Below are 27,319 nucleotides of genomic sequence, written 5' to 3' on the forward strand. Positions count from 1 at the left end.
ACACATCCCAGTACCACAGGCCCAGCTGCAACTGGGAAGAGCCTGCAGGGAGATGCAGGGCAGACACCAAGCCCCACGTCACAGGGACTGACCTTCCCTTTCTGTCAGCACCAACCCCCCATTAAGGAAAAGCACCCATGCACCTACCCCAGAAACAAGCCGTTCCTGCACGATAGAAGAGGGGCAGCCCGCTATGGCTGCTACAAAAGCAGGCCCAAAGGCCAGGCCTACAGGCCCCGGCTTTGAACGCCATCAAGGCGAGGCCCCAGTGAGCCCAGGTCAGCTCACCACATCCAGCTGCACCACTTCATAGCTACAGGGGAGCTCTAAACTGAAATCTGCATATATATATATATATATATGCATATATATATATTTTAATGTATAACACCTGTAGAGTTTAAGTGTTGCTGGAGTTTGGGAGCAGCTGGTTAAAATCCTGCCGAGCTGGAGGCACCTGGGTCAAATTCATCCCTAATTGCTACATCGCACCTTGTGCTGGGTTCTGCCTCCCGTTCTAGGTCTCTGAAAAATGGGCAGAGAGATTCCCATCAATTCCTCTGCACCGGATGCAAGACTTGCTGAGGAAAATTAAAGTATTTTAATTCAGTTTAGTTCAGTGGCAATTGCTATGTTACATAAATCTGCAAAGCTCTCTAGGTGCTGCTCTGTATAGCACAGGCCTGGGACTCTTCTGAATTTAATGAGAGTGAATTTTTATGTCGTAAGCGCTGAGTGTGTAGGGAGCAGTGGTGACTGCTGGCCCCAGAGGTTTGGAGCAGCATCACTGCAGGAGGTGCAATGCTTTAGGAAAGAAGCCTGGCACTGGAGAGGTTCCCCATGGTTGGGAAGGACCAAACTCATCCTCCGGCACCCCGACACAGGAGGACACTGTCACCGACCACCAAACCCACCCAGCTCCCGCTGTGGGGCCACGGGCCAGCCCCCAGGTCCCCCTCTCCAGCCCCGTGTTTGACAAGGACGTGTTGGGTGGGCTGCTCGCTGCCCTGCCTCCAGCTTCGGGGCTTTGCCATGGAGCCGGCACCACCAAACCCTGGGTGCCCAAGGAGGTGCCCAAACCTCCGCCCCCACGCCTGCAATGAATACAACCGTGCCCATCGCTTGGTAAAATATACTTTTTATTTGTTCATACAAATAGTATGAATTATCAGAATTCCATTTTCCTAGAAACATCTTTCTCTGTGTAAAATTAATTTGTGTTGTTCGTACCACAAAATATTTGATTTACATTTTTTCAGGCTTTTTTTTTTCTTTCCATTTTGTTCTTTTTTTTTTTTTTTTTTTTTTTTAAACAAATTGGCTACTCTACAGTACCATGTTACAGACAACACATCACTAATACCTGTACTGCACTTCGGAATACAGGACTGAATGAAACTCAGCCATAAATTAATGTAACAATGTGAAGGAAAAACAAAAATGGAAAAAAAATGGAAAAAAAAAAGAAGGAAAAAAAAAAGAACTTCTAATCACACCTCCAAGCTTAACTTAAAAAAAAAAAAGGTTGTTGTTTTTTTTTTTTAATGATGACAATAGAACTGATTCCGGTATTAGCAACCAGATGTACGCCACGGGGAATTCACCTTTCTTGTCACATTGTTAGGTAAGGCCTTTATATTAGATGAAGTCTGCTACAGACTTCATTACAAAGGCCTAACGATTTGCTTAAGGTTACAAGAGTTATTATTCACCCTCTGTGTTTCTACTCTCCAAGATTGCTTCATGAGAGCTTTTTGCAGCAGGGCTTGATTATACAAATTAAGCCCACGCTCCGCCATACAGCTGAGGAAGGCATCAGGACATGAAGAAGCTGTTTCCAGGAGGAGAAGGGGGATGCTCAATGGTCCAGCATTAAACACCAGGCACGCACACGTGCCCCAGAGGGACCCGCGGGCAAGGAAGCCACCAAAGCGGTGACTGCGTGGAAGGACGTGGCCAGCGCAGCCACGGCTGGGAGCTCGCCCCGGGCTCGTGGAGAGGATGAGTGTTGCATAGTAGGAAGACTGAGGGTTTGGGAACCCCAAGTCACTCTTTTCCACCAGGAAGCATTTACTTAGCACCCCACCCAAGCCCTGCGGCACCTTCCCCTGGGCCACCCAGCACCGCAGGGTTTTGTGACTTGCTGGTGTATCCATCACCTGACTGGGGAGCGGATCCGGGGGCCTGGCTGGGCACCAAAACACCCCGAACGTGCATAGATCCATCCACCACCCTGGGTTCCCAGCTGCGTTTTGGAGGACAGGGTGGTGTGTGTGCTCCCTCAACCTATGTGGCACAGCAGGTCCCACGCTCACGTTGGTGACCTCCGGCAGCAGGACCGTGTTGGCTCTAAAGCGTTGCTTTGGTGCTAGAAATGGCTCGGGGTACAAAGGAGAGGATTTGCCCCACCTTCTTTTTGTAGGAAGACTTGTTTGGAGGCAAAGCCCAAGGAGGGAGCTGATCCAGCTCACAGCAGGTTTACTACGAGGCTCAGCCTCATCGTGCTCAGCATCTCCCATTCCTCCAGGGCACACCAGTGCTTGGCGACCCCCTGTGAGCCCACAAACGCCTCACCAGCACTGCTGGGTGCCGGGTGGGCTGAGCTGAGCTGAGCCCAGAGCCCTGAGGTTCAACCAAAGCCCCAAGGGCAGCGCTCTGCCTGCACACCTCTGCAACCACTGGGTCTGCTCCGGGCTGCACGCAGCTGAGCAGGACCAGGACCAGACCCAGCCCGGCTCCAAAGAACCTTTTCACCACCAAACAGCCACAGCAAACAGCACCAACGGGCTGGCAGGAGCAAGGAGGCTGCAGAAGTAAATGAACTACCTGGGAAATCCCAGCACGTGCGCGGGCACTGCCGCAGCAACGCCGCCTGCAACCGGCACGGAGCACGGCACCTACACACACACACACACACACATTTTCACATTTGTCCTGCAGGAAAGATTTCAAATGCATAGAGGGGTTGTGGGAAAGAGCCTCCTTGCCACCGGGCAAGGAGAAGCAGGCTGAGGGGCCGGCTCTGCCCACACCACAGGCTCGGGGGCCTCTCTGCAAGGCAAAGAGCCCCGCAGAGCCCAGGACACCGAGCAGGGGCTGTATGGCTTGGGGTGCCCCACGCAGGCACCCGGGCTGCAGGGAGGTGTGCGGCTGCCCCCCACCCACCCCACAGAACCCCCCCGGGACGAGGGAGCAGAGACCGGGACACCGGAATAGGGAAAGCAAGTGTTTATAAAGGCCAGATACCCGTAACAAAAATAAATTTGTGCTTTCCCTCCCCTCCCACCCTTTCTTTTTTTTTTTTCTTTTTTTTTTTTCGATTTTTTAAATACAAATATTCTTTAGGAAAAATGGAAGCACCGTCTGTTACAAACCAAACCAAAAAAGGGGAGAAAATGGGAGGGAAAAAAAAAGAAAGGAGAGATGTATTAGAATTAAACAGGGTGGAATGTTAAACAGGTTACGGGCTACCATTCTAGCCAGTGCGGTTAGGCAGCTTAGTGAATTAATTGCTTAGGAATTAAAAATAAATTATTATAAAATAGATTTCTGTACATTTTACATACATATATATCTCTTTATATACGCAAACCGTGCTGGGCAAGTAATTACAGGGGATTTTCCCACACCAGCCTCAGTCCCAGCCGAAGTCCTGCCCCGTCATCTGGTAGAACTTCATGTTGAAAGGCCGGTAGAAGTCCCGCAGCCTCTGCACCACCTCCTGGTCGATGTCGGGGTGGGTCCTGCCTTTCGTTTTCCCCAGGCAGTGGGGTTTGCTGCTGCCCTCCGCCTTCTTCAGGCAGGGGAAGCCCTTGGTTTTGTTGAAGTAGAAGTGTTTGTCGGTGATGATCCTCTTGAGGCCCAGAAAGTCCTGGACCCTGCCCAGCTCCCCCGCGGGGTCGCTGATCAGCCTCTCCCCGCTGACGAAGAGGATCTGCCCGATGGGGAAGTAGAGGAGCCAGTTCTCCAGGTGCTTGGCGTAGATGCCGATCTGGATGGCGCTCCACGAGGTGTCGATCAGGCCCGTAGTCCTGTTTTTGAAGGTCAGGCTCTCAAAGGTGGGGATATCGGGCTTCTTGGAGAGCGTCTGGGTGTAGTCCGAGATGGCTCTGGTCACGGGGTCCCGCACCACCACGATGAGCTTCGTGCCCTTGGACATGGAGGAGATGCGGGCCGGGGCCTCCTTGGTGACGAAGTAGCTGGGGGTCTTCTCCATGGTGATCTGCCCCTCCAGGGTCCTGGGCATGAGGTCCCTGCAGCAGAACACATGCATGGGTTACAGCAGGGAACAGCAGGGAAAATACACATAATACATGCAAACATCCATACTCAAGCACAGATACACAACGATTTTCCTCCCTAAAATGTCTGCGTGGGCCATTCAGCTTATACTGATAAATCCATTTTCCAGTGATTTAGAGTTTGGGGAGGGATTATTATTATTAAAGGCTACTGTTAGAAATCCAGCTGAGCAGTCTCCCCGGGCTGGGTGAGTCAGGCCACACGTACGTGGCTGCATGCACCATGCCCGTTCCCAGCTGATGATCCAGCCAGGATGAGTCCACGGCAGAATTTCGCGTGGCTCAGGTCAACAGCAGAGAGCTCCCAGCCCAGAGCTCATTTTCCCCACGGTAACGAGAAGAAGGGCTTAGCAGAAGCCAGGAGCTCACCAAAGCGCATCCACCCTGCTTTCCCTTAGCATCCCAAACACGTTTTTCCCAATTCAGGCTCGAGGGTGCAATTTGTCCCCAGCATGTGCCTAGCTTGTCACCCAGCTACCTTGGTCCCCTACACCCAGCAGAGTGTTTCCCTAACAAGCACAAGAAGGAGCATCAAGAGCTGCTGGTGGCATCTTCAGCATGTCCCAGTCCTGCACCCAGTGAGGACAACCTCTCCCCTCTCTCCTCCACCGCCACGCTGGCTGGGATACGGCACATGAGCATGGAAAACTCAGCTCCCAGGCAGGATGCACCCTCACAAAACACCCTTGAAGCCCAAATCCTTGAGCAATCCCAGCACATTACTCTGGCTATTTGTAATTAACCACACGGAGAAAAACTGGAGATCTTGCAGAAATGGTGGAAGTGGCTCAAAGCAAAAAGTAATTTTTTCCTAACAGCCATGGACAAGCCTAAATATTTTAGACCTTCTGCCAGTTCTTTCCCTTTATACCCAACGGGGCTCATTTGCTGTGAGCCGGTTAAAAAAGGCAAGAGGGGAGTCTGTCACAAAATTAAAGCTATAAAACTTGATTAAGTTCTCAAAGCATCCACCCATCGCGGAGAAACGACCGGTGAGCGTGTGAGCTGCCAGCCTGGAGGAGCGTTTCCCCCAGCCGTGCTGCACACAGCCACTGCTTGTTCCCCTTTGCTTAATAAGAAGCCAAGGGGGAAGAAATGTGTCCCATCTGATCTGAGGGCAAATAATAAGAAATTCCAGAATGAGTGGTTTGATTGAACCATGAAGCGTTGTGTGCCTATTAAATTTAGACAGTAGCCGTTCACGCACTGGCTGTTTGATGCAGATTGTGCCTGGTATTCTGCTTCGTCTCCTGGCATTACCTTCACACCGTGTCCCTACTGACAAGGGCCGGGTGACCCCACACACCTCCGGACCCCATATCGTGCAGGAGGGGAGCTCTGTGCAGCCCAGACCCCCCCATTTGGCACAGGCCCCTGGTGGGCGATGAGCCCTGTGCCAGCTCCACCTGGGTGACCGGGAGAGGCGGTGGTGGACCCCAAGCGAAGGGGCCCCATGGGCAGCAGCATCCCCTAGGGCTGCCGTTTCACACAAAGCATCACGCACAGACACAACTCGTGTCCGGTCCACCCGGCTCCTGGGGTGTGAGAGCTTCTGGAAACCAGGAGCTGGCACCTGCTGGCAAGCAGTGACTGAAATAAAACCGACAGATCCCTCAGCTTTCTGGAGAATTTGGCAAACTGGTCGCGCCTTCAGAGAGCGCCAGTCATTAATGCTCAGAGAGCAACTCTTAAATCTACCGTGGGCTGGCGTGGATTTTGACAGACTCCTCATTACGCCGTGTCTCTTTTTATGGCCACATTAAATCTGAGTGGTACATCCTGCGCTGGCCACCGAGCGCTCCCCAGCTTGATTTAAGGGGTTGGTGTCAACCCGTGAAGTCCTTCAGGGCTTGGGACCTGCCAGGAGAGGGAAACGCTCCCCAGGACATGCCCGGGACCCTCAGGCTGCACCGAAGCCCTGAGCAGCAGCAGGTCCATCATACAGGACCCGGACATCGCCACCGACTTCCCCTCCAGGGCTGCTGCAACCAGCATTTACCAGGCTCCTGGGAATGATGCAAGGCTTAGTTTTTTTTTTTTCTCCTTGCACAAGAGAGGCCTTGGGTAGGGCTGGGCCCCAGAGCCCTGGGAAAGAGGAGGAAATTGCTGGGGGTGGAGGTGCGGAGTCAGGCGATCTGGTTGGGAAACTCTTAATTAGTGCTTCGGGAACCCAGAGGAGCCAGAAGTGGAAGTCAGGAGGGAGCAGCTCCTCGTCTGGGAGGCATCCACCGGTGGCAGTTCCCTCGCAGAGCCACCAGCACCTGAAGCCCTGCTCCTGATCCGTGCCTGAGGCCAACCAAGGGGTCTTGTTGCAGAAAGCTGAGCACGCTCGGTTCTGTCCATCCCCAGCCCTCCCCCAAGTGGGGTTTTTGGAGAGGAGCTGAATTCCTGGCACGTGCAGAACATCTCGCTGCTGACCCACCAGGGCGAGAGAAGCCAAAGCACACTGACACTGCTACCGGAGGGACAGCACGGGCTAAGAGGAGCAGGGATAGAAACAGGGCCTTCAACCCCAAAATGAGAACGGGATCCATCAAACCCAGCCCCTCCACCCAGATGGGTGCGGGGCAGAGCCCCCTGTTAAGGTCCTGGGGGCTGTCGGGCACTGCCTTGCTGGAAACGTGGCTGCACAACAGCAGAGAGCAAAGCCAAATGCTGTGACCCGTGGCCGTGGTTTGAACCCCTGACAGCATCACATCCAGGAAAGCAAAGTTTCACTGCACGGGCCTGTCTGCAGCACGGAGCTTTCCCAGGGCTCCCAAAATCTCCCACAGAGGCAGCACCCGTCCTGCTGGCAGCCAGAGACAGCAGAGCCTCGGGGACAGGAGGAGTGGGAAGGTTTTGCTGCTCTGAACTCACGCAGGCGGAAAAGTCACCACGAGGGGATTGTTCCCAGTCACACCACACCTGGAGAAGGGCAAAATTGGAGAATTTGGAGAATGGAGAAGGGCAGAGCACTGCAGCTCCGGCACAACGCGCACACTGCAGGCAGTGCTGGGAGCAGGAGCAGGCTCCAGCCCGCAACGTGTCTGCTCCTGAGGCTGCCAGACACCAGGGGCAGCGCCAAAGGGAGGGGAACACGGAGCTGTAAGGGCTGCAGGAGCTGCAGCCACCGAGAGAGAGAGAGGCAGGATCAGCAAGATCCCAGCACGGTGCAGGACCCCCAGGGCAGCTCCTGAGCGCTGCGGGGCCCCTGCTTTCCACCCTGCTTTCCACGGAGGCTTCACGGACACATCACAGACCCGGCGGCTTCGTGGTGCAAGGCAGGGGTGCCGAGACGCAGCCGCTGTCTGTACGGGAGAGGAAAGGGAGGCGAGGAGGGATTCGGGCTGTGGGAAGCGGCCACCTGAGCGCAGACAAAGCTGCGGCACCAGCCGGGACGGCGCTGGATGGAGACGAGCTGCAGCAGATAGCAGGGTGGGAAATGAAGGCGGCATGAGAAGCTTGGCACGCCGTCCCTCCTGCCTTGTTATCCTCCTGCCTTCTGGCAATCTGGGATTCAAAAACCTCTGGAGCCAGCGCGTGCACCCGAATCATCCTGTTTCATATTGACTGGGAACTGTCTGAGCCTTTTAAGCCCTTTCAGCCTTGAGAACATCCCAGAGCAGCGAGTCCCAGCGCCGAAGCCCTGCCTTTGAACCCTCTCCCTGCGTCCCCACTCGGGAAGGGATGAGCTGCTGCTCTGTGGGCACAGGAGAGGAACGCCAGGGTGCCAGGCACCGAAGCCCCACACCCCTGAGCACCACACACAGCACCCGGGGTCCCAGGGGAGGACGGAGAGGCAGGGGGATCACGGCCATGAACTGCCCCCAGGCAGGGAGCAGAGCCCCTCACTCCAAACACACTGAGACAGAGGAAAAGCTTTTCCCCTAATGAGTATCTCCCCCGCGAAGCCTGCACCCTTCGTAGGCGCAGTGATAGGCTTAGCCTAAAGATGGATTGGCCTACTTTACCTATTAACCACTTAGGGTAACCCAATAAAGGCTCTCCCCATTCAAACACCCCTAATCCCCAGCCCCGCGCAGCTCCGAAGCCCGCAGTAGGTCGGGATGCTAAAATAAACCTGCTGGCTCGGAGGGGCTGGGGGTGGGGGGAAGGATTTGTAATTTTTTAAGTGCAAACTTCTCTAATGTGAAAACCGGACCCAGGGCAAGCTGAATTTACAGCGTGGGGATGACAGGTGGCCCCGGGGTAATCCAATCCTACAGCCTAATGCCCTCGGTGGCAGCTTTGGTCTGCGCAGAGGGGCTCTGGGCTAATCTGCGGCCACCTCGCCGCCGGCGGCAGGTAGGACAGACGGGCAGGAAGGACAGACGGATGTACGGGACAGACTGCAGCCTCCCAGGGAGGGGAGCAGCACCGCAGGGTGCCCCAAGGTGTGGCCGTGCTGGCCCAGCCTGGGGGCAGAGGTGGCCCCCCAGCCACCTGCCCGTATGGAGGTCACCGTCAGGCCGCCCAGCAGGGACCCGGTGAGCCCAGGTGCTCCTGCCCCCAGCCACAAGTCCCGGAGCCAAGCGGATTATGATTTCTCCTCCCTGGGGAGGGCTTGGGGCTGGGTCTGTCCTTTGTGCTACCCAGGAACTGAAGGTGCCCTCGCAGCATCGCTCTGGGAGCCGCGTGGATGCTGTGCTTGGCGAGGAAGCGAGCGCTGCCCCAAACCTCCGCGGCACAGGAGCCACCATCCCCCAAAACAGTGCTCACAGCACCCCAGAGAAACAAAGCTGGGGGCAGAGGGGAGGTGCAAGGCTCCCTGTGCACCGGTGGGGTTCAAGTGGGGGTGCCCCGTGCTGCAGCGAAGGCTCGCTCTGGTCTCAAAGCACCCCCCACTCCCAGACTCCTGAGCTGCCTCAGTTTCCCTCTGCAAGAACAACAAAACCTCACTCCAGAGGGCGAGGGCTAGCTGTGCGCAGGGAATTCTAAACCCACGAGAAGCATCATAAAAGTTAGGACAGATCACCAACATTTCGGGATGCCAACAAGTTCCCTGCACGCTACGGGGCAGGCCAGGCAGCATCTGCACAAGCCCTGTGGCAGATACAGCAGGAACAGCTTTTTGTGCAGGATTTTTAGGCTTTCCCCCCCCACAACTGTGCCTTAGCAGCAAGGAAAATAGAGGAAAGGTGGGGAGGAGAAGTCAAGCTATTTTGGACACCAGCCACGTTTACACCGAGCTCAGCCCTGTAATCCAGGAGCGTTTGCTTGGCCGCACAGCGGTGCGCAGGCAGAGCAGCCAGCCTATTTCTGGCCACGCTCTACCCAAATTCCTGACTGGTGTTTCGAGAAAAGAAAAAGTCATTTCTTCCCAGAAAACCAAAATTTGGAAAGCTGACAGTTTCTGGGGAAAGTGCCCCCAGATTCTCGCAACAGGCAGTCTGAAAAACCACACGGATTAGTCCGAAAGCGAATGGCAAGAAAGGTGAGCAGAAATGGAAAAAGCGAGCACGAAAACTCTTCTCTCAGCCTGGAGGGAGACTTTTAGCCCCCAGGTGAGGTGAGCAGCCGAGGCAGCCCAGCACATACGGAGGGACAATTTGGAGCAACTGATGAACCTGGCGTGGCTTTTGTCGCTTTTCTAACTTGTGGGTCACCTGGGATGCTGAAAGCAAACGAGCCTGATGGTACCAGATCAGAAAACCTTTACAGAAACGAATATAGAAGATGAGGCAGGACGAAGCCTCCCATGCTGATGCTCTGCAGCCCATGCACGCTGTCCCATCCCATCCCTGTTCCCCAGGGCTGTTTGGGTCCCTGGCCCTGCTCAGCTCGGGGTCCCCCAAAGCCCCATCCCGTCTGTCCCATCCCATCCTGCTGCCTTGAATCAAACACGCTTTTGAGAAAGGTTTCACTGCCATTCCCCTTGCAATTCCCATTTTCTATCCCCCTGCTTCTCAGCTCCCTATAAATAAATAAATTTAGGCCAAGTGAGATCGGTCAGAGCTGCAGACGGGCAGGAAGGGACGGGCTGGCAGCGAGCAGCTCTGCCTGGGCAACACTCGGTTGGTGCACGTCTCTGAGGCAGCACGAGGCTGTCGGACAGCAGGAAAAACACAAAAAAAACGTGAGCGGGGCAAGGATTGCGCTAACACTGCCGGCTTCATTCCCTGTCAGCACCTGATAGCGAGCGAAGGTCTGGGAAGCAAAAACCCAGAGCATCAGCAGCATCGGGTCCCAGGGCCACCACACTGGACCCATCCCAGTCCCATTCTGCCCCTCTCAGCAGCAGCAGAACCGATCCCGTCCCAGTCCCACGGGGATGCAGCACGGGAGGGCTCCGAAGGCTCCGTCCCCAGCTCCCTCCGTGGGTACCGCAGCACCCAGACACCCTCGGCTGGTATTTACCCCCGGCTTTCAACCGGCTTTGTGGAGCTTAAACTATGCACCGCTATCTCCGTTATCGCTGGACAGCAAACCCCCTCGTATTGCTTACAAGAAAGCAAATGCCGAAAGGAGCAGGATTATCGTGAGGCTCCTTAAAGCCCAGGCTGAGCTTTGCAGAAGATAGGAACAGCGCCGAGATAAGAGCCCGGTCCCGAGCACAGCGGGGCAAACAGCAGGGCTGAGCCTCCCCACGAGTCTGAGCCTTTATGGCTGCTTCTCCCTAAAGCTGGACCATAAAACCATCAAGCCCCAGAAATCCTGCTCTAAAGCAAGGACCTGACAAGCCCGGGGAAAGAACGGAGGAGTAATAAAGCTTTTAATGGCATCACGGAGCCTGCCACCGGCAGCGAGGCGCGCTGGCTTCGACACCCGGCTTGCTGGTGCCAGCAGATCCGGCTGGGAAAGGAGGAAGATGATGGGGAGGAAGAAACCAAGAGAGGAGAGGCAACAGCAAACGCCTGTTCACTTGCTGCTTTCTTATTTGACACATCTGATTTTTCTTAGCCCAATTTCCCCGTCTCGGGCTGCCCTCTCCTCCCACCGAGGACCGGTACGGTAGCACGCGGCCTCTCCTCTTTTTATTAGCAGCGGTGAGAGCAACATGTGCGCCTTTGTCTCGAGCGGGGAGCCCGATGTTTGGGTTGGCAAATTATACAACAATAAAAGGGAACGGCTGCGGAGCAGCCCCGGCCTTTCTGAAAGGGGTGTAACTCTATCCAGCTCCCTCAAACACTCGCCACGACGCTTACACAAACCAGATGATGGGAATTAATGAACTTGGGGGGTGAGAAAGGGGGAGATAAAGGAGAAGGGAAAGGGGAAAATAATATGTGGGCATGAAAGCTGTGGTTTTTCTCACCCTCCTCGCTCCCTGCCCCCAGATCTCTCAGGTCCCCGTCACCTGTTGCAGACTCTGGGCAGCAGGGGAGCAGAGGAAGGCAGCAGCACGTGAAGGCTCCCCTCGAGGAGCTCCTTCCATGGGCTCTGACGGGATGGAAAGGTGGTGTCCTCACGTCCTGGTGTCCACCACCACCTGGGAACAGGCTCCAGCCACGGAGTCTGACCTCAGTTCCTTCGATGAGGATGAAAAACCCCAACAAGTGCTGGGGAGAAGGGGGAAGAGGGCTCTCACTGGAGAGCCAAAGCACCACAAAGACTCCTTGAGGACGGCGAGGACATGCCCGTCCTTGGCAATGGGCACAAAAAAAACACCCATCCTACCACAGCGCTGAGAGGAAGGGCTTAAGAGGATGGGGACCAGCAGCCTGAAACCCTGGGGGGACACACGGAAGAAAGTCCCTCCTGACAACCATGTGCCCAAAACTGCTGCTGCCCACCCCAGGTACCCGCAGGGAACAGGGGCAGCACGGCAGCTCCTGGGCTGGGCAAAGCCACCGTTGGCTCTCACCCTGGCCACGGGAGGGCTCGGGCAGCCCCCAAGCAGTGCTCCTGCCTCCACCAAGTTCAGCTCAGGACCCTCCTGGCCCTTGGAGCATTTTGTCTATGCTTTGGCAGCTCCCTCACCCATCTCACAGACTTGCAGGGAGCGCAGCCCGCTCCAGCTCCTTGCTTGCTCATCGTGCACCAGCACCTGGCCTCGTGCCCCAGCCCCGCATCCCGGTTACAAACGCTCCCCAAGAACTTTCCCTCCGCCTTTGCTGGAGCCAGGCGAGATATTCATCAAGTCCACCAGTTCATTATACAGGTTCTGCTCTTTATGTAAACAGCAAAGCCTCTTTCTGTCCCCCGTCGTACTTAAAAGCTCTGGACTTCCACTAAATAATGATCTTCGCTGAGGGGAGAGGGGCGGCGCTTTCCATATCAAAGGGCTGCTTTGGAGGGATTTACAATAATTTAAGATGAAGTGGTAAATATTCCATTCACTTCACTTTATCTCCAGTAATAATTATAATCCTATTAGCGAAGTCCCAAGAAAGTGATTGCATTATCAGCCAGCGAGCATCTATGTGGGTTTCTTGGAGGGGGAAGGCCATAGGCAGGGAGAGGAGTAAAAGCAACAAAAGATGCGATTGCCAGCACCTCCCTCCCCCCAGCAGGATTTGGTCTCCATTGTCCCGATGCTTCAATGGTGCTTTGCTCTGAAAATAAGAGCTTTTGAGTGCAGAAAGGGGGTGGGGCTGAAATGAGCATCTTACTCCTCCCGGTCAAGCCCGGTCCCTTTCAGGGCCACCAGGTCCCCCTGCTGCCGCCCCGGGCACAAAGAGCTCTGGTTCCTCTTCCTGGCGGGCACGGCGCCCCCATTAAAAGCTAATTGCTGTTTCTGGGTGAGTTCTTCAGAATATTGCACAGCAGCACCGGACTTCGCTGCCCACCACTCGAGTCATGTGAGATTAGAGTAATCTGTCTCCATTTCAAAAAAAAAAAGAAAAAGGAAAAAGAAAAACACTGCTTTTGTTTAAAAGAAGAGCAGGGAGGGGGCAGCGCTGTGAAACACGTGATTTAAGGGGGGAAAACAACCCCAAACCCAGCAGGAAACACGACTGAGCTAACTGGCAAACTGGGACTGGGGCTTTATTCCAGCAGAGCGCCGGCCAGCTGCCCCCAGCCCAGCATTTTACTCCTGCGTGGCGTTCCCTCCAGGTACACCTCACCGAAAGGTTGAACTGCGATTTATCCCAGCTCAAGTGCTCCAGCTGCACCCCGGCAGCCTCCTTCCCTCTCCTCGGGCACCACGAGGCCTCCCTGCCTCCTCCAGCAGCTCCTTTGCCCAGCGCAGGGGGGGCTCAGCTCCGCAGCCCAACAGAGCCGTGCAGGGACAGGTCTGGAACAAGCCAAGGTTACTTTCATGGTGTCCAGGAGTCCAGGACAAAGCAGCGATAACATTTCCTTCTATAAATTAGGCAAAAAGGGAGGAAAAGGAGGCAGGGTTTGAGGCATCTGCAGAGTTTCAGCACTCCCAACGCGCTCCCTGGGTAAAGTAAATTCTCCCAGCTGCCTGGCTTCTGGCTCTTACACCGCGCGAGCCTAAAGGACCAGCCATTTCCCTTCCCTCAGAGATTCACAGCCCTGAGTTGCGTTATGTTTACTGAGCTTATGGGACATAAAGGTTCAGTAGATCCACTCGTATATTCACAGCAACACAGCGATGCTCCTGGAGCACCTCGCAGGGACCGCTGGTTTAGCACAGCCTGGTGCCGCGACACTGCCGTGAGCTCAATATTTGGGCAGTGCAGATTCCCCCCGTCCGTGGGACACCGCACCCAAAACCTGCTGAGCTGCAGGAACCAAACGGCCCCGTCCAAAATAAGGACGTTTCCTCTCCTCATTCACAGTAACGGCCCCGATCCTCTCCAAGACGCTGAAGCCCCACAGGCGCTGCTCCTCACTGGTCCTTCAGGCACCTCTCCTCATTCCTGGAGCAAAGGGATCAACCTCCATAGGGTTAAGCCACATGTACACAAGGATTTGGGGGAACGTGGTTTGTTGGCTTTCAGCTGGTGTCCCTGAAGCCCCAGGTCTTTCAAGAATTTGATGTCCAACCCAAGCAGCACGGTGGCTAACAGGAGCTGAACATCCCAGCACCAGCAGCAGAGCAGAGCATCCTCCTGGCTGCCCCAAAGGGACACACTGCAGGGCCAGATCCTGAGATTTGCTCCCAGCATGGGGCCTCCCATCCCCTGCTAGGACACCTGGAGGAATTTCCTATCCCTACCACATCCCTGTAACCCCGTAAGCCCACGGGAGGTCATCCACCAGCCTCATCCCTAAAGGCTTTCTCCAGGGACCTGTCATGCGGGTGGTGGGGAGCCCAGCGAGCAGAGCACGTCTTGTTTTGGACCCAAGAGGTGCAGTTTGTGTATTTAATGCAGGAGAAAAGGGTCACTTCATGTAACCCCCCATCACTTGTAGGGCCACTACACACCATGGCAGCATTTTTCCAGCCATGCTGCAACAGGGAGAGCTCCCCCAGAACAGAAGAGCTTGGTTCAAGGAAAGCAATGCCTGCGTGGGTCTGTCTTGGGGTGGCACTCTGTAGGGTTTACGTGGAGATGGATTTTTATGCCTGTAAATCCATAGGGGAAGCCAACGCTTCTGCACCCCTTCCCTCTCCCTGGAACAGCCAGGGCACCACGTTTCACCTGCTCTGATTTCGCTACGGAGAGGAAAAAACTAAAGGCCAGAAAGCGCAGAGCCACCCCCTAACTAAACGCTGCACAAGTCAACAGCCCCCGAACAAAACCAACGCAGCGAGATACGGGCAGGACCCGCGCTCCCCTCTCGCCACGTTCATAAATCACAGCCCCGCTGAGAGGTCTTTTGTGTTTCTCCCCCAAGACCTAAATTAATGCCCTAATGTGTGTGCCTGCACAGGCAGGTAACCAGTCACACCGATAATGCTGCCTTTTGTTCGGCGCCCGCGCGAGCGGCCTCCCATTTGCACAGGGAGGGCTCTGCTCGCCTCCTCCACACACACACGGCCCCCACAAAGCCCGGCCCTCCTGCGATTAGGAGCAAAGCCCCCGATAAAGCCCCTTGCTGCTCGGGAGGCACCCTCAGTGATCCGTCCCTCTGTGGGGTGGGACACGCTGGATGGGGTGGGCAAAATGACCCAAAAGGGGCGAGTGCTGGTGGCAGCTGTGTGAGCTCTGCTCCACTTCCTCACCATGGGGACAGCAAAGCAGAGAAAGGAGAGGAGAAGCTGCTCTGTTCATCCAGAGCTCTCCTCCAGGCACAGGGAGTCCTTGGAGCATCCTCCACGGAGCAGCTCGGCCCCTGTGCAGCCTGCAGGAGTGTAGGTCTTGGGGTGGCAAGGCCAGGACAGGCTTCAGAGCAGCCCGAGGACAGACATACATCTGCCTAAAGGGCTGCAGGTCTTTAAAAAGCCGCACGACATCTCCAGGAATCCACCTTCTGCGCCTAATGGGATGCTGTGGGCAGAAGATAAGTGAGCAGCACTCGGAAACAACAGCTCACAAAGCAGCCAACTTTCCATTTGTACCATCAACCCTTCAAGAAGTTATTTTTTCTGTCCTTTTTGATATAGCCATGTACGTGTGCATGCTCATAACATGGTCCGAGCGATGCCGGGAAGCTGCTGCCACCCCCAGCCGTGTGCCTCCACCTGGTTCTTCAGCAGCACCCGAACCACCTGGGGCTGGCACTGGGGATCCCCCACAACTGCTTCAAGGGAACGGGGCTGCTTCAAAGGTAACGGGACCCCCTGTGACCGTCAGAGGACAGGTAACCCGCTGGTACTGCAGCGATGAACAAACTCAGACAAAGAGCAGTTACACGGGACGGTGCCAACCAAGCAGGCACACCCCACACTCACAGGGCCCAGCTCTCCTGCTCCCTGCTGTCCAGCAGCAGCTCCCATTTCTAACACGTTTTGACACCCTCACAGGATGGCGCAGACCTGCTCCAAACCATCTCTACCTCACAGCAGATGGGGACAGGGCGGCGCGGGCCCCCCAGCTCCAGCTGGCCCTGTCGAGTCCTTCAGGAACCCTAAATTGGTTTAGGCTTACTCCACACTGAGCCACCCGAGCCATTTCCCAAGGTCTCCAGCCTCCATCCCAGCCCGAGCAGCTGATCCTTGCTAAAGGAGGTGACGCTCACAGTGGGCACAGGGCGGGTGGCACCGACGTGACCGCAGCCGGTGGCCATCTGGCCACGGGCCTGGTCAGCGCAGCCCGCCTCGGGGCGAGCTGTGTGTGCCACAGCAGGCCTGGATCACACCGGTGATCCTCTCAGCACTGATCCCTAAACGCATCTGAACACAAATGGGATTGCTGCCTCACCTCGTGCCTTAATGGATTTGCCGTGACAGCCGTCAAGGTGTAGCCGGGGCCTGGGGGATGAAGCTCTTGTAAACAGAGCAGGCTGTGAGGGACAACACGTGTCCAAAATGGGATCCTCCTCCCACAGCGTCTCCAGTCGGGCCAGCGGGGCCCTCCTCAGTGCCTCCCCACCCCTCTCACCCCTCACAGCAAACACCGGAGACAGACGATGAAATTAAATTCCAGGCTGAAAGAGGAACGTGCCCACGGAGGTACTGGATGCGGCGGTGCCGCCGTGCCACGAGGTGGGTCCCGGCGGCGCTGCGGAGCCCAGGGCAGAGCAGGAGGAAACACAAACAGCCCTGGGAAGGAGCGAGATTCCCAGCGGAGCAGGGAGACAGGCTCCAATTAGGGGAACAAGAAGGAGCAGGTCTGGCTGCAGCCGCCCCTCCTGCCCCAGTCATTACGTGGGATGGAGGTTGGTCACCAGCAGGCAGCCAAGCGCAGTCGAGGGCTCCTTAAAGAGCAGACTCAGCTGGTGGAGATGCTCTGCTGCGAGTACAGCAGATGCAAAGCACTACTTCTAATTAAAAAGGTATTCCCATAATTAGAGACTGCGCGTTGCCATACCGATAATTTGATCTCGTCCAGCACACTCGCTCGGGCTGGGTTTGGGAGGGTTCTCCCTGCTGAGAGCTCGGTCCTTGCCTCGTAACCCTGCCCGCTTCACACCCTGCTGGCTCCGAGGGCAGGTGGCAACCAGAGAGGACCTCGTGGAGCAGAATCACCACGCCAAAACCCAACATCTGCCTCCAGCATTCCTGAAAGGAGCAGGTCCACCCCAGCAGCAAGGTCCTGGAGAAATGCATGCACAAACCAACCCTGCTATGAGCTGCTACGAGCCCATCTCCTTCCGAAGCCGGCTGCAGGGCCGAATTATCCCCTGGTCCACCAGCCCCTCGGCACAAAGAGCCCAGTGGGCTGGTATGCTGAGGCCTTGGAGCACAACCCAAGTGAAATGACTTTTCCCTGAACACCGAGGAGTCTGAATGAGCGCCATTGTCATTCAGATGAAACCGAGTGTCAGATTAACAAATCAATGGGCATAAGAGATATAAAATGGGTTACCATTGAAGTCCTTCAAATACCCAAACATATGGATGAACCAAATGTGAATTGTAATTGACTCACCCGCACCTTTGATCTCTACACCCTTGGGTTCCCAAAGAGACAGCCGGGCCCCCTCGGACCAGGACTGAAGTAATTCGGGACTCCATTGTGAGCCCTCACAAAGCCCCTTCTCGCTGCCTCCAGCTCCTGGAGGTAGACACAGCCCGGTGCCTGCAAACTGAGCCAAGCCACTTCTGTCCCAGAGAGCCACGGAGCTGGGGAAGGGCAAGCTCAGCACCCAAATGCAACCTCTCACGTGGAGCCCGTCACCCCCGGCACCTCTTCCCACCAGCCCCGGTGGTGGCCACCAGCACAGGGGTCCATGTGGCCGTTGCACCAGCAGGTGCCGTGGTGCAGCAGCAGAAGGGAAGCAAGGTGTGCAGTGATGCTGCTGCCCCTCTCCTGGAGCTGGCTGTGGGGCCTGGTGGGGTTTTTTGAGGATTCCCCTGCACAAAGCCAAGGATTAGACTTGGTGGATGTGTGGTGTACTGATGTCCTTCAAAACCCAGCCTGATCTGCACATGCTGAAAGTTGGCTCAGCACCTGACAGCACAAACGGCCTCAGCCTGATGAAGAGAGACAGCTTTTAGTTTTCCTGGGATGTTTCTGCAGCTCCATCAAAAATAACCCGCGGTATGAACTCAGCCTTACCCCTAAATGCTTACTTTTGGGGTTTTCAATGAGTTTTGCCCCTTTTTGGGTAGATGTAAGGGTTTAAAAATAAAAAGAGCATCGGTTTTGATACTGTCCAAATCTCAGCCCTGCTGGAGTCACCCAGCAAGCGCTTGTTTGCCTCCAATCTCATGCCTCGTTACAAACTTCAGGTTGCTGAAGCTTTTCCAGGAAACCCGGCCTGGCTCATGCCTCCACCTCCACTCCAAACCCCACGGAAACCAGCTTTCCACGGAGCGCTTCTCCCATCACCACAGGGAGAAATAAAAACTTATGCAAGTGGGTTATTGCTGCACTGAGCCTCGCAGCAACAGGAGTCCTGCAACGCCTGTTGCTGAAGGCGAATCCCCGAATCCCAGCATCCTTCCCAGTAGAGGCATGGATGGGGAAGGCAGAGATGCCGCACACATCCCTTCCTCCAGCACCGCAAGAAGACTGGGATCGATGGGGGAACTGGGCGAGGCGGGGAGCCCAGGAGCAGGCAGGCTTGGCTCTGTCCCCATGGTTTTTCGGCTCAGCCCCAGCCCTGCAGCTGCTCACCACAACTGGTGACCCGTGCTGGGATGGCCGAGCGTGACAACTGCGGGGCTCGCCGCGGAGAAACCGAGCGAGGCAACAGCCACAGCGAGGAGAAAGGCGGGCGAGAGGAAACTCCCGCGCTCCTAATCTGCTTTAGGACCGGGTGAGCTCGCTGTTTATATATAGCTTAATTAATTATTACACTGCATTTAGCAGCCTGACCTTGAAACCGTCTCTGGGGGGAGCCACGGTGCAGCGAGGGCGGGTGGCCGAGGCGTCGGGGTGCGCCGAGACACCGGGCTGGGCCGCTCCTCCCCGCGCCGAGCTGGCCGGGCAGCGCCGCGCCAGCCTGTAATTAAGAGGCTTCGGAGCAGACAGCAGCTCCCGGCCCCTCTCGGCTCGCAGCAAACCCAGCGTGAAACACTAACCTGCTATTCCACTTCTGCTTTGGCACGGCCCGTATCTTCTCCCGAGGTTTCGCTCGCTGCTCAGCACCCCCTGGCAGCTACTCCCTCCGCTTTACAGAACCCCGTGCAGACAGCCCAGGGCTTGTTAGATAGCAGAGCTGCTGAGGAGGGAATTTAAAGAGCAGGAACAACTCCACGCTTTGCATTAAGCTGCAGCAAGCTTGTGCATGGCCCTGGGGAAGGTGGCAGGAGGTGGGATCTGCTGATCTGTCCCCATCCATCTCCTCGAGCAGGGGCGATGCTCTGGCTGCTTGGCTGTTGCGTGGCTCAGCTCGCAGTGATGCCACCCAGAGCCACGGCGATGCCAGGGCAAACGCTCGGGGATGTTGAGATGCTCACAAACCCATTTGGGCTCCAATCTGTGGGCACTCAGGGGTCGGAGCCCAGAGGCACTGTGTTGAGCATCCTTTGCACAGGGACACGGAGCAGGGGGAGCTGCTCAGACCCCTGCAGCCTCACGAATGAGCCAGCTGAGGACACCGCTGGCACTGACGGGCTGTGACACACCTGCTGTTTACTCCAACACCTCCCGCGCTCCTTCCAAGCCTAATACATCTTTAAAATATAAGCTGCATGCATGCCAGAGCTGCAGGCAGTGCCAGTTTTTAAACAAATATTTAATAGCCCGATGAAGAGGCAGGGAACTTGATGAACACAGCGCCGGGGTTTTGTCCTCCCCCTAGTGACGGGAAGGTCTCGGCAGCGCCAGGCTCAGCCCCCTGCACATCAACAGGAGGAACCCAAAATCCTGCTGCGATCCCAGCCTCAGCGCCGTGCCAACACGCTCTGCTTTTCCTGCCTTCAGCCGTCCTCCCACCATCTCTCAGCACTTCTCCAATGACTTCCTCCGCCTCCACCAGCGCGCCGCCGGCTGTCCCGTTTTCCGACACGTTTGGGTTCGGTGCCTCGGAGGGGTTGGAACACAGAGCTGCTTTCTGGGGGCTTTCGCAAAGTTAATCACTGGGATGGATTTTGCCCAAGAGGACGCACGTGCTGCTGGAGAAACGTTTTCTGAATTCGCCATCGCATGGATGCATGCCGGGGGCCTGGTCCTGTTTGGGCAGCATCGAACACAGGGAAATTTCAAAGGTGGGTTTTCAGAAGCCCCCACAGCACCCCCTGAGCTGGCTGGGTTACAGCCCTGACCTCGTGAATTTTAGCAGCAAGGTGGCTGCAGGGTGGCCCCAGGCTGGCCTTACGAGTGGGAACCACTGCCCCAAGCTGTAGGAAGTCACCTGGAGAACAGGGGTAACCGGCTGGCACAAAATCATTTTGGGGTCAGATGCCCCCCTGCCGTGATGCCCTTCAAGGCAGTGCTCAGTGTCCCTCAGCGGGGACGTTCCCATCTCCATCCCTTTTCTGTAGGAGAGGAGAAAACCAAACAGAGTCTGAACAAGACTGGTTCCAGGGCACTTCTGAGGAGGATTTAGCAGAACACATCATTTTTCTCGAAGTCACGTTCTCCCCTTCCCTGCTGCCCACCAGGTGACGGGGCACCACCACGCTCACGTACAACAGCAGAAACACCAAGTGCAACATTCAGTTACTTGAAGTCCGCGTGAGGTCTTCTTGCCAGCACTTTCACATCTCTTTTCCTCAAACTCTCCGACCAGCAGCACCAAAATCCCTGCCACCCAAACCTCCGAGCCTCTCCACACAACTCCTGAAGGAGCCCAGGCGCCGGCAGGGCTGGGACACCAGATTTGGGACGCCAGCCATCGGGGAGGCCGGCTCACAGTGCCCCGCACAAGCACAGCGCACACAACCCCGCAGCACCCCGCGTTCTCCTCCTTGGTCCTCAGCTGTTACAAAGCGCAGAAGCCACCCCGGGGCACATTTGAAGCCAACGTGGCACCAGCAGCCGTCGTCTCCCTCCTGTGACCTTTTCGGACCGAGCTCCGCGGCACATCGCACCCCGCAGGCAGGAGGAGCTCAGAGGGACCCTTTGGTGCCCCACGGCAGCAAACCCAACGGCGACCAGCATCACCCCCAGCCCCACAACAATCCCACGGACAAATTTCCCCACCGGAGCCCTTCTCCCCTTCACATTAGCCCAGGCGAGGGCCGCATTGACTCAGCCGCCTCCCGGCCACCGCTGGTGACAGCCGCCGGGCCGTGCTCCTCTCCGACGCGCTCACGAGCTAATTAAGAAGCTCCCCACCAGCTGCTGAAAGCCCTGAAATTGCACCAGCGTGGGCAAGCCCGGCACACTCATCGGCAGCAAGCCCCAACCCGGCGCGGCACTTAGTCACTCGCAGCCGAGGCAGAGGCGTCCCCTCCGGTCACTGCCCACGTGGGGACAACAGGTAGCACCGATAGCCCCTGACCCCCTAATTACAGCGCTGCAATAACGAGCCCTGCTGTTTGTTGTTGGAGCCCACGTGTGAAGTGTCCCCGCACCGCCCCGGCCCATTCATTATCCCCGTGACCCATTGATCACCCACGGTCACACCGGCAGGAGAGGTGAACGCTGGCGCTGAAAGATCACTTAATTAGGCTTCTTGCCACTCGGGATGGATTAATAGCACCGAATCCAGGCTCGGGCAGACGGAGCAGTTTAGCAAGAGAGGCCTGACGGGGAGACAAGTTCAGGACCTGGGCAGGTCTGAAACGCAGCTCGGAAGAACGGCAGTTTAGGTTGAGTTTTTACAGCCACCACATCTGGGGCTCGCTGGATGCTTTTAAAAGCACAGCCTCGACTGGAAGCGCCCAGAGGTATCCAAAGCACAGCATGTTACAGAGATCTGCCTACTTTAACGAGAAAAAAAAAAATAACCGAAAACTCCCCAAGCCGGAGCCCAGCCCGCGGGTTTTTCTTCCCACCATTCTCATGCCAAGAAGGAGCCGAGCGCTCCCCGGCACGGCGCTGCGCTAACACGATTAGCCAAGCAGATCCACCAGCCAAATAAGTCGCCCCCAACGCATGGCCAACGTTGAAAAGTTCAGCAGCTCAACAGGTGAGGCCGTGAAACCCGATCGCGGCAGACAATGTCGTCCCCCCCAGCGTCGTGCTGGGAAGAACTTGTCACGTGCGTCATATCGGGCAACATGCTTGAAACGGAGCGGCGCGCTGAAACCCCAGCAACACGAATAATCTTTGCCATCTGTTTGAACAACTCAACCCTCCTCAGATCTGGAGGAATGAGCCCATGCAAACACAAGGGCCTTGCTGACTGATTATAGCAGCCCAGCCCTTCTTTTTTGGGGCCGTTTGCTTCCGAACTTGGCCCGGCGACCAAAGGCGATGGCGGTGGGAGCGGCCGAGGGGGCACAGCCGGCCCCGCTCCTGGGCACGAGGCAAGGGGGACCACGAAAAGTCAGCAGGGCACAACGCACGGCCAACGGTTGTTTTTTTCTATGATATATTTTTACATCAAGTAGATAAAATCTCAACGGGACGCTGCTTGGCAAAGCCACCCTGGAGAACACGACCGTCCCTTGGGACGCGCTGGTTCCAACCCCGTGTGGCTCCTGGGAGCACGCTGGAGGAACCGCTCCTCGCTCAGCCACGGGGGCTTTACGTGGAGCTCCCCCGGGAGAAGCGGGCCCGTTCCCGAGCTTCCTGGGGCCAAGGAGCTGCGGGACACCCCGTGGAACAAACACCGGGAGCTTACAAACACCGGGCTGTGGTGGGACAGCGGGGTGGCTGCAAAGCGTGGTGGCAAGCGGGATGCGGGTGTTTGACTTGCTGCCACTGTAAATTTGGGATTTTTACGGCCAAACACAGGGGTAAAATTCTGCCTCGCTCAAGATTTACCCTCGGTTCAGCAGAGCTTTCACCCCTCCGAGCCATCAGCTGCCTTATCCTTGCTCTGCTCCCAGCAACGCCCTGCTCAGCCCCACCCTGGGGCAAAAAGGAGGCTCCTGGGGGGAAAAAACAAATACAAAAACAAAATCCCCAAAATTCAACAAATAAGGACATTTTCCCTTTCTTCAACAATTGCCACGAAGCAGCGCTTTGCACTTTAAGGTCCCCTCTGCTTATTTAGGTGGCCGGGGAGTGTAAGAAACGCACGCCTGAAGCTGCTCGCTGCTCGCAGCCGGGCCTGATCCTGCTGACCCTACCCAGCTGGGCGTTTCGGCACAGAGGAAGAAGGAAAAAAAAAGGAAAAAGAAAAAAGAAAAAAAAGAAAAAAGAGAAAGCAGCCGGCGTGCCCGGGGGTCCTGGCGGAGGGCGCAGACTGGTCGATAAATCAGCGAGGGGGAGCGGGGCTGGGAACGCTCAGCCGCGGCAGGACCGGGTGCCACAGCCCACCGGGCCCGAAGTGAGAAATAAAGGAAAAAAAAAAAACCCTAAACACATAACCCTAATGACACCGTGTTTTTTTTTTTTCCCCGTACATTAATTACAGGACAAAAGGCTTTCATGTCCCGACTGTATTAAAAGCGCATCGTTATTGCGCGAAACGGGAGGAGATGCAAAGGAAAGCCGAACGAGGGACTTCCCAGGCTGGGGAGAAGCAAATCCCCCCCCCAGCCCCTCCAGCAGCTTCCAGGGGCTGTTGGGGGCCGCTCGCCCGCCCGGCCGGGCACACACGCGGCTGAGCTGCCGCAGCCCCGCTGCTGCGCAGGGAAACTTCGTGAGTGCCCCAGATCCCGGGCGCTACTTACAATTAGTTTGCAGTAGGGGCTGGATCCCTTTCTCCTCTGTCATGGTAAATATTTTCCCTGCAAGCAGTTAACATGCTGCATTCATTACCGGGGGGGCAACCCCCACAACATGCGGACCGAAGTTGTTTCCCTTGGATTCGCAGCTAATTCGCTATCGAAAATCTATTTCACTTTTACTTCTTCTCCCTCTGCTTTTTAGGAACAGAGCGGTCAGCACCCCCTGATGCCGTTTTGCCTTCCAAACAAATGGGAAAAAAAACAAATTCTGCTTTAAACTCCTCCACTTAACGGCAAATGGAGCAAGGAAAAAAAGTTTGCAGTCCCTCCTTCGAAAGTTACTGTACGTGAAAGCTGGAGCACGGCGCAGCACTTACAGCGCTGTGGGTAGTCACAAATACCCCCAAAAACAAGTTTTCATCAAGCCCCACGAGCAAATTTGAGATGATTCTGCCTCTCATAAATCTGCAGAAACTTTCCTTTGGGATACTTCGTTGCAGGGCAGCAACAACTTTTTAAAGAGAAAAAAAAAACACACACACACAAAAAAAACCAACCCCAGAAAACCTCCCGGTAGATCTGACCAGATTTAACTAAATGCCTGTGGAATAAAATCTCCTTTCCATAAGGTGTGGGTCAAAACTTGCATCTTCGTCTTTTCAAAGCCAGGCAATGGGGTTAAACTGCAACAACCGGGCACTCACACTGCCCCAGGTCCAAAGTTCAGCCCAGCCAATTTGTGCGAAAGCATCTGAAAAAACGGGGACGAGGCTCGCCCAGTGCGGTGCACGGCTCCTGGCACGGCAGATATTTTACAGCATTTTTTTTTTTTATCGAATTTTATTGGGCCATTAACAAGCAAACACAAACGCTTCTCCTTATTGCCATTAAGATAATAAATAAAAACCTCACTGGGGCTCGTGGAAATCGGCGTGCTCTCGAGGAGCCGATTCACTGGAGGCAGGAGGAGTTTGGGGCTGGGCAGCGCCCGATTTCTAACGCTGAAATTCAGAAAAACAAATTCCTGTGCTTATTTCAAAGCAAAGCTAGAAATAACGCGAGCACTCGTCCGTTGATTTGAGCCAATTCCTCTCCCCGTGTGTCGGGCACCGAGACATTTATTGAGCCTCCCTTGCTCCCCAAGCCCGGTGCCGGCTGAGCGCCGGGGGCTCGGACCCGAGGAGTGGCGAGGTTTCGGGGCGAGCAGCCCTCCGCAGAGCCTGGGGCTTGGGGAAATTGGGCCCGTGCTGCTCCAGTCGGGGCAGCTGAGCCCGAGAAGGGGTTTAGGAAGTTAAGGGCAACTTCGATGGCAGCTTCTCCCAATGTAAGCGCGAGGGGTGCCCTCCGCACGGGGACTGCAGCCGCTGCGCCTGGGCCAACAGATCGGTGCCGTGGTGAGCGTTATTCCCTCCTTCTCCCCATCCACCTCCTTCTTGTAAAAGATTAATCAACCATTTTACGGTCTAATTTAGGTGCCTAATTAAAAACAGAGTTCAACACCTCCAACACCATTTCGCTAATAAACCCTGACAGCCCCTCAGCTCCGCAGCACACAAGCCCTCCTTTCAAAACCATTTTTGCAGGGAAATATTTTTTTTTCCCAAACGCACCGAGATTTCCCCTGCGGCTGCTCCGGGACGACCCGCCGCATCCTCCACCCAAATCCTACAATTTCCTAAAACGAAAGCGCTCCCAGGAACGCCTCCTGCCCGGCCAGACCCCAACCCGCACCCCCTGACCACCAGCCGAGGGCTGGCACCGTCCGAAATCCACGGCGAGCCCCAGAGGGTGGCAGCTCCTGGGGCTCGGCTGCCACCCGGCCACAAGATTTGGGTCGCTGCTCCCTGCACGCAGCCAGCGGATGTCGAATTAAACCCGAATTAAACCCGAATTAAACCCGAATTAAAGCTGAATTAAAGCTGAATTAAAACACGGAGGCGCCGGGGGGGGACCGAAGGCGCTGCCGTCGGGGCTGCGCATCCCCCCCGCACCCTGCGGGCTCCCGCACGGGGGCATCTGCGGGAAGCGGTGCCGCGATTTTGGAGCTTTTTTTAAAATGCTTTTTATGCTTTTCAATGCTTTTAATACCGCTTTTACCGCCTCGCCCGCCGCCGGCCGCTTCCCCGGCCCCTTCTCCCGTCCCCTCTATGAAATTCCCCCCCCGGGGGTCCCGCCCCGGCCGCGCTCCGAGGGTGCGGGAAACGGAGGCGCCGGCAAATAAATAATAAAAATAATAAAATATAATAAAAAATAATAAAAATAAAGCCCCGGGAGCGCGGCGAGACGAGCGGCGGGGAAGAAAAATAAATTAATAATAATAAAAAAAAAGCGTTGCTGTGCGATTCCAGCACTGAGCGCACCGAGGGTAACGGGGCCAGCGGGCTCAGGGCTTTTTTTGGGGGGGATTTTGGGGTTTTTTCCTGGAGGCGGGGGGGATCGCGGAGGGGCCGGGAGGGGCCGTGCCGTGCCCTACCTGTACCAGGCGAGGCCCCGCTCGTAGTTGCGGTCGAAGAAATGGGGCTCGGCGCCGACGGCGCGCACGTCGGGGTGCACCCGCAGGAACTCCAGCAGCGCCCGCGTCCCCCCCTTCTTCACGCCGATGATGACGGCCTGCGGCAGCCGCTTGCTGCCGGTGCCGTCGGTCAGGCTGGAGATGGGGCGGGCGGCCTCGGGCAGCCCCGGGGGCGGCGGGGGAGGTGGGGGGGGGGGGGGCCGGGCCGCCCCCCGACGGCCCCCGCGGCTCCGGGGAGCCCCCGGGGGCCGCCAGCCCGGCGCAGGAGCCGCCGCAGGAGTAGAAGAGGCAGAGCCAGAGGCCGAGCATGGCGCCCAGCAGCAGCAGCCGCCGCCGCAGCACCGAGGGCACCGCGCCGGGCACGTCGAGGCGCCGCTTCAGGGGCTGCCCCATGTGCCCGCGGCCGCTCGCGGCTGCATGGCTGGGGCGGCTCGGCTCGGCTCGGGGCCGCCCGGCTCGGCTCGGATCTGCCCGGCCCGGCCCGGCCTCAGCGCGGCCCCGCGGCCGCCGCCCGCCCGCCCCCTCGGCGCCCCCCGCCCGGCCCCGGCCCCGGCCCCGCTCTCGGCGGCGCCGCCGCGGGCAGCGCGGAGCCAAGGCGGAGGGGCGGGGGACGGGGTAGGGGAGGCGGGTGACGGGCAGGGGGCTCGGCCAATCAGCGCCGCGCTCCGCCGCTTGGCCGGCCCGGCTGCTGGGAGGGAGCGGCCAATGAGAGGGGAGGGGCGGGGAGAAGGGAGGGAGCGGGGGGGAGGAGAGGCGCTGATTGGCTGCGGCGCGCTGAGGGGAGCCGCGCCCGGGGCTGCCTCAGGAGCGGCCGCGGTACGGAGCGGGCGGCAGGGCGACAGGCGACACGGCCACGCGCTGTCGCGACAGGCGACGCCTCACGCCCGTGCTGCTCGGGTGCTGCCCTCAGCTCCCAAGTCCCCCAAACCAACCCCCTTTGGGTGCTGGGGT

The 27,319-nt window shown here is 56.8% G+C and overlaps 1 protein-coding gene across 1 annotated transcript; it reads right to left on the minus strand.

The window, feature by feature from the left end:
• Positions 1 to 1,122: 1,122 nt before the first annotated feature.
• Positions 1,123 to 26,938, minus strand: LOC137841544 (heparan sulfate glucosamine 3-O-sulfotransferase 3B1-like). The gene is given in 3 exon segments (XM_068654531.1): positions 1,123 to 4,253; positions 26,330 to 26,560; positions 26,562 to 26,938. Coding segments are annotated over 3 exon segments (1,050 nt in total). The 5' UTR covers positions 26,762 to 26,938; the 3' UTR covers positions 1,123 to 3,634.
• Positions 26,939 to 27,319: the final 381 nt, after the last annotated feature.

Source organism: Anas acuta, chromosome 18, assembly GCF_963932015.1.
Source record: "Anas acuta chromosome 18, bAnaAcu1.1, whole genome shotgun sequence".
Lineage (NCBI taxonomy): Eukaryota > Metazoa > Chordata > Aves > Anseriformes > Anatidae > Anas > Anas acuta.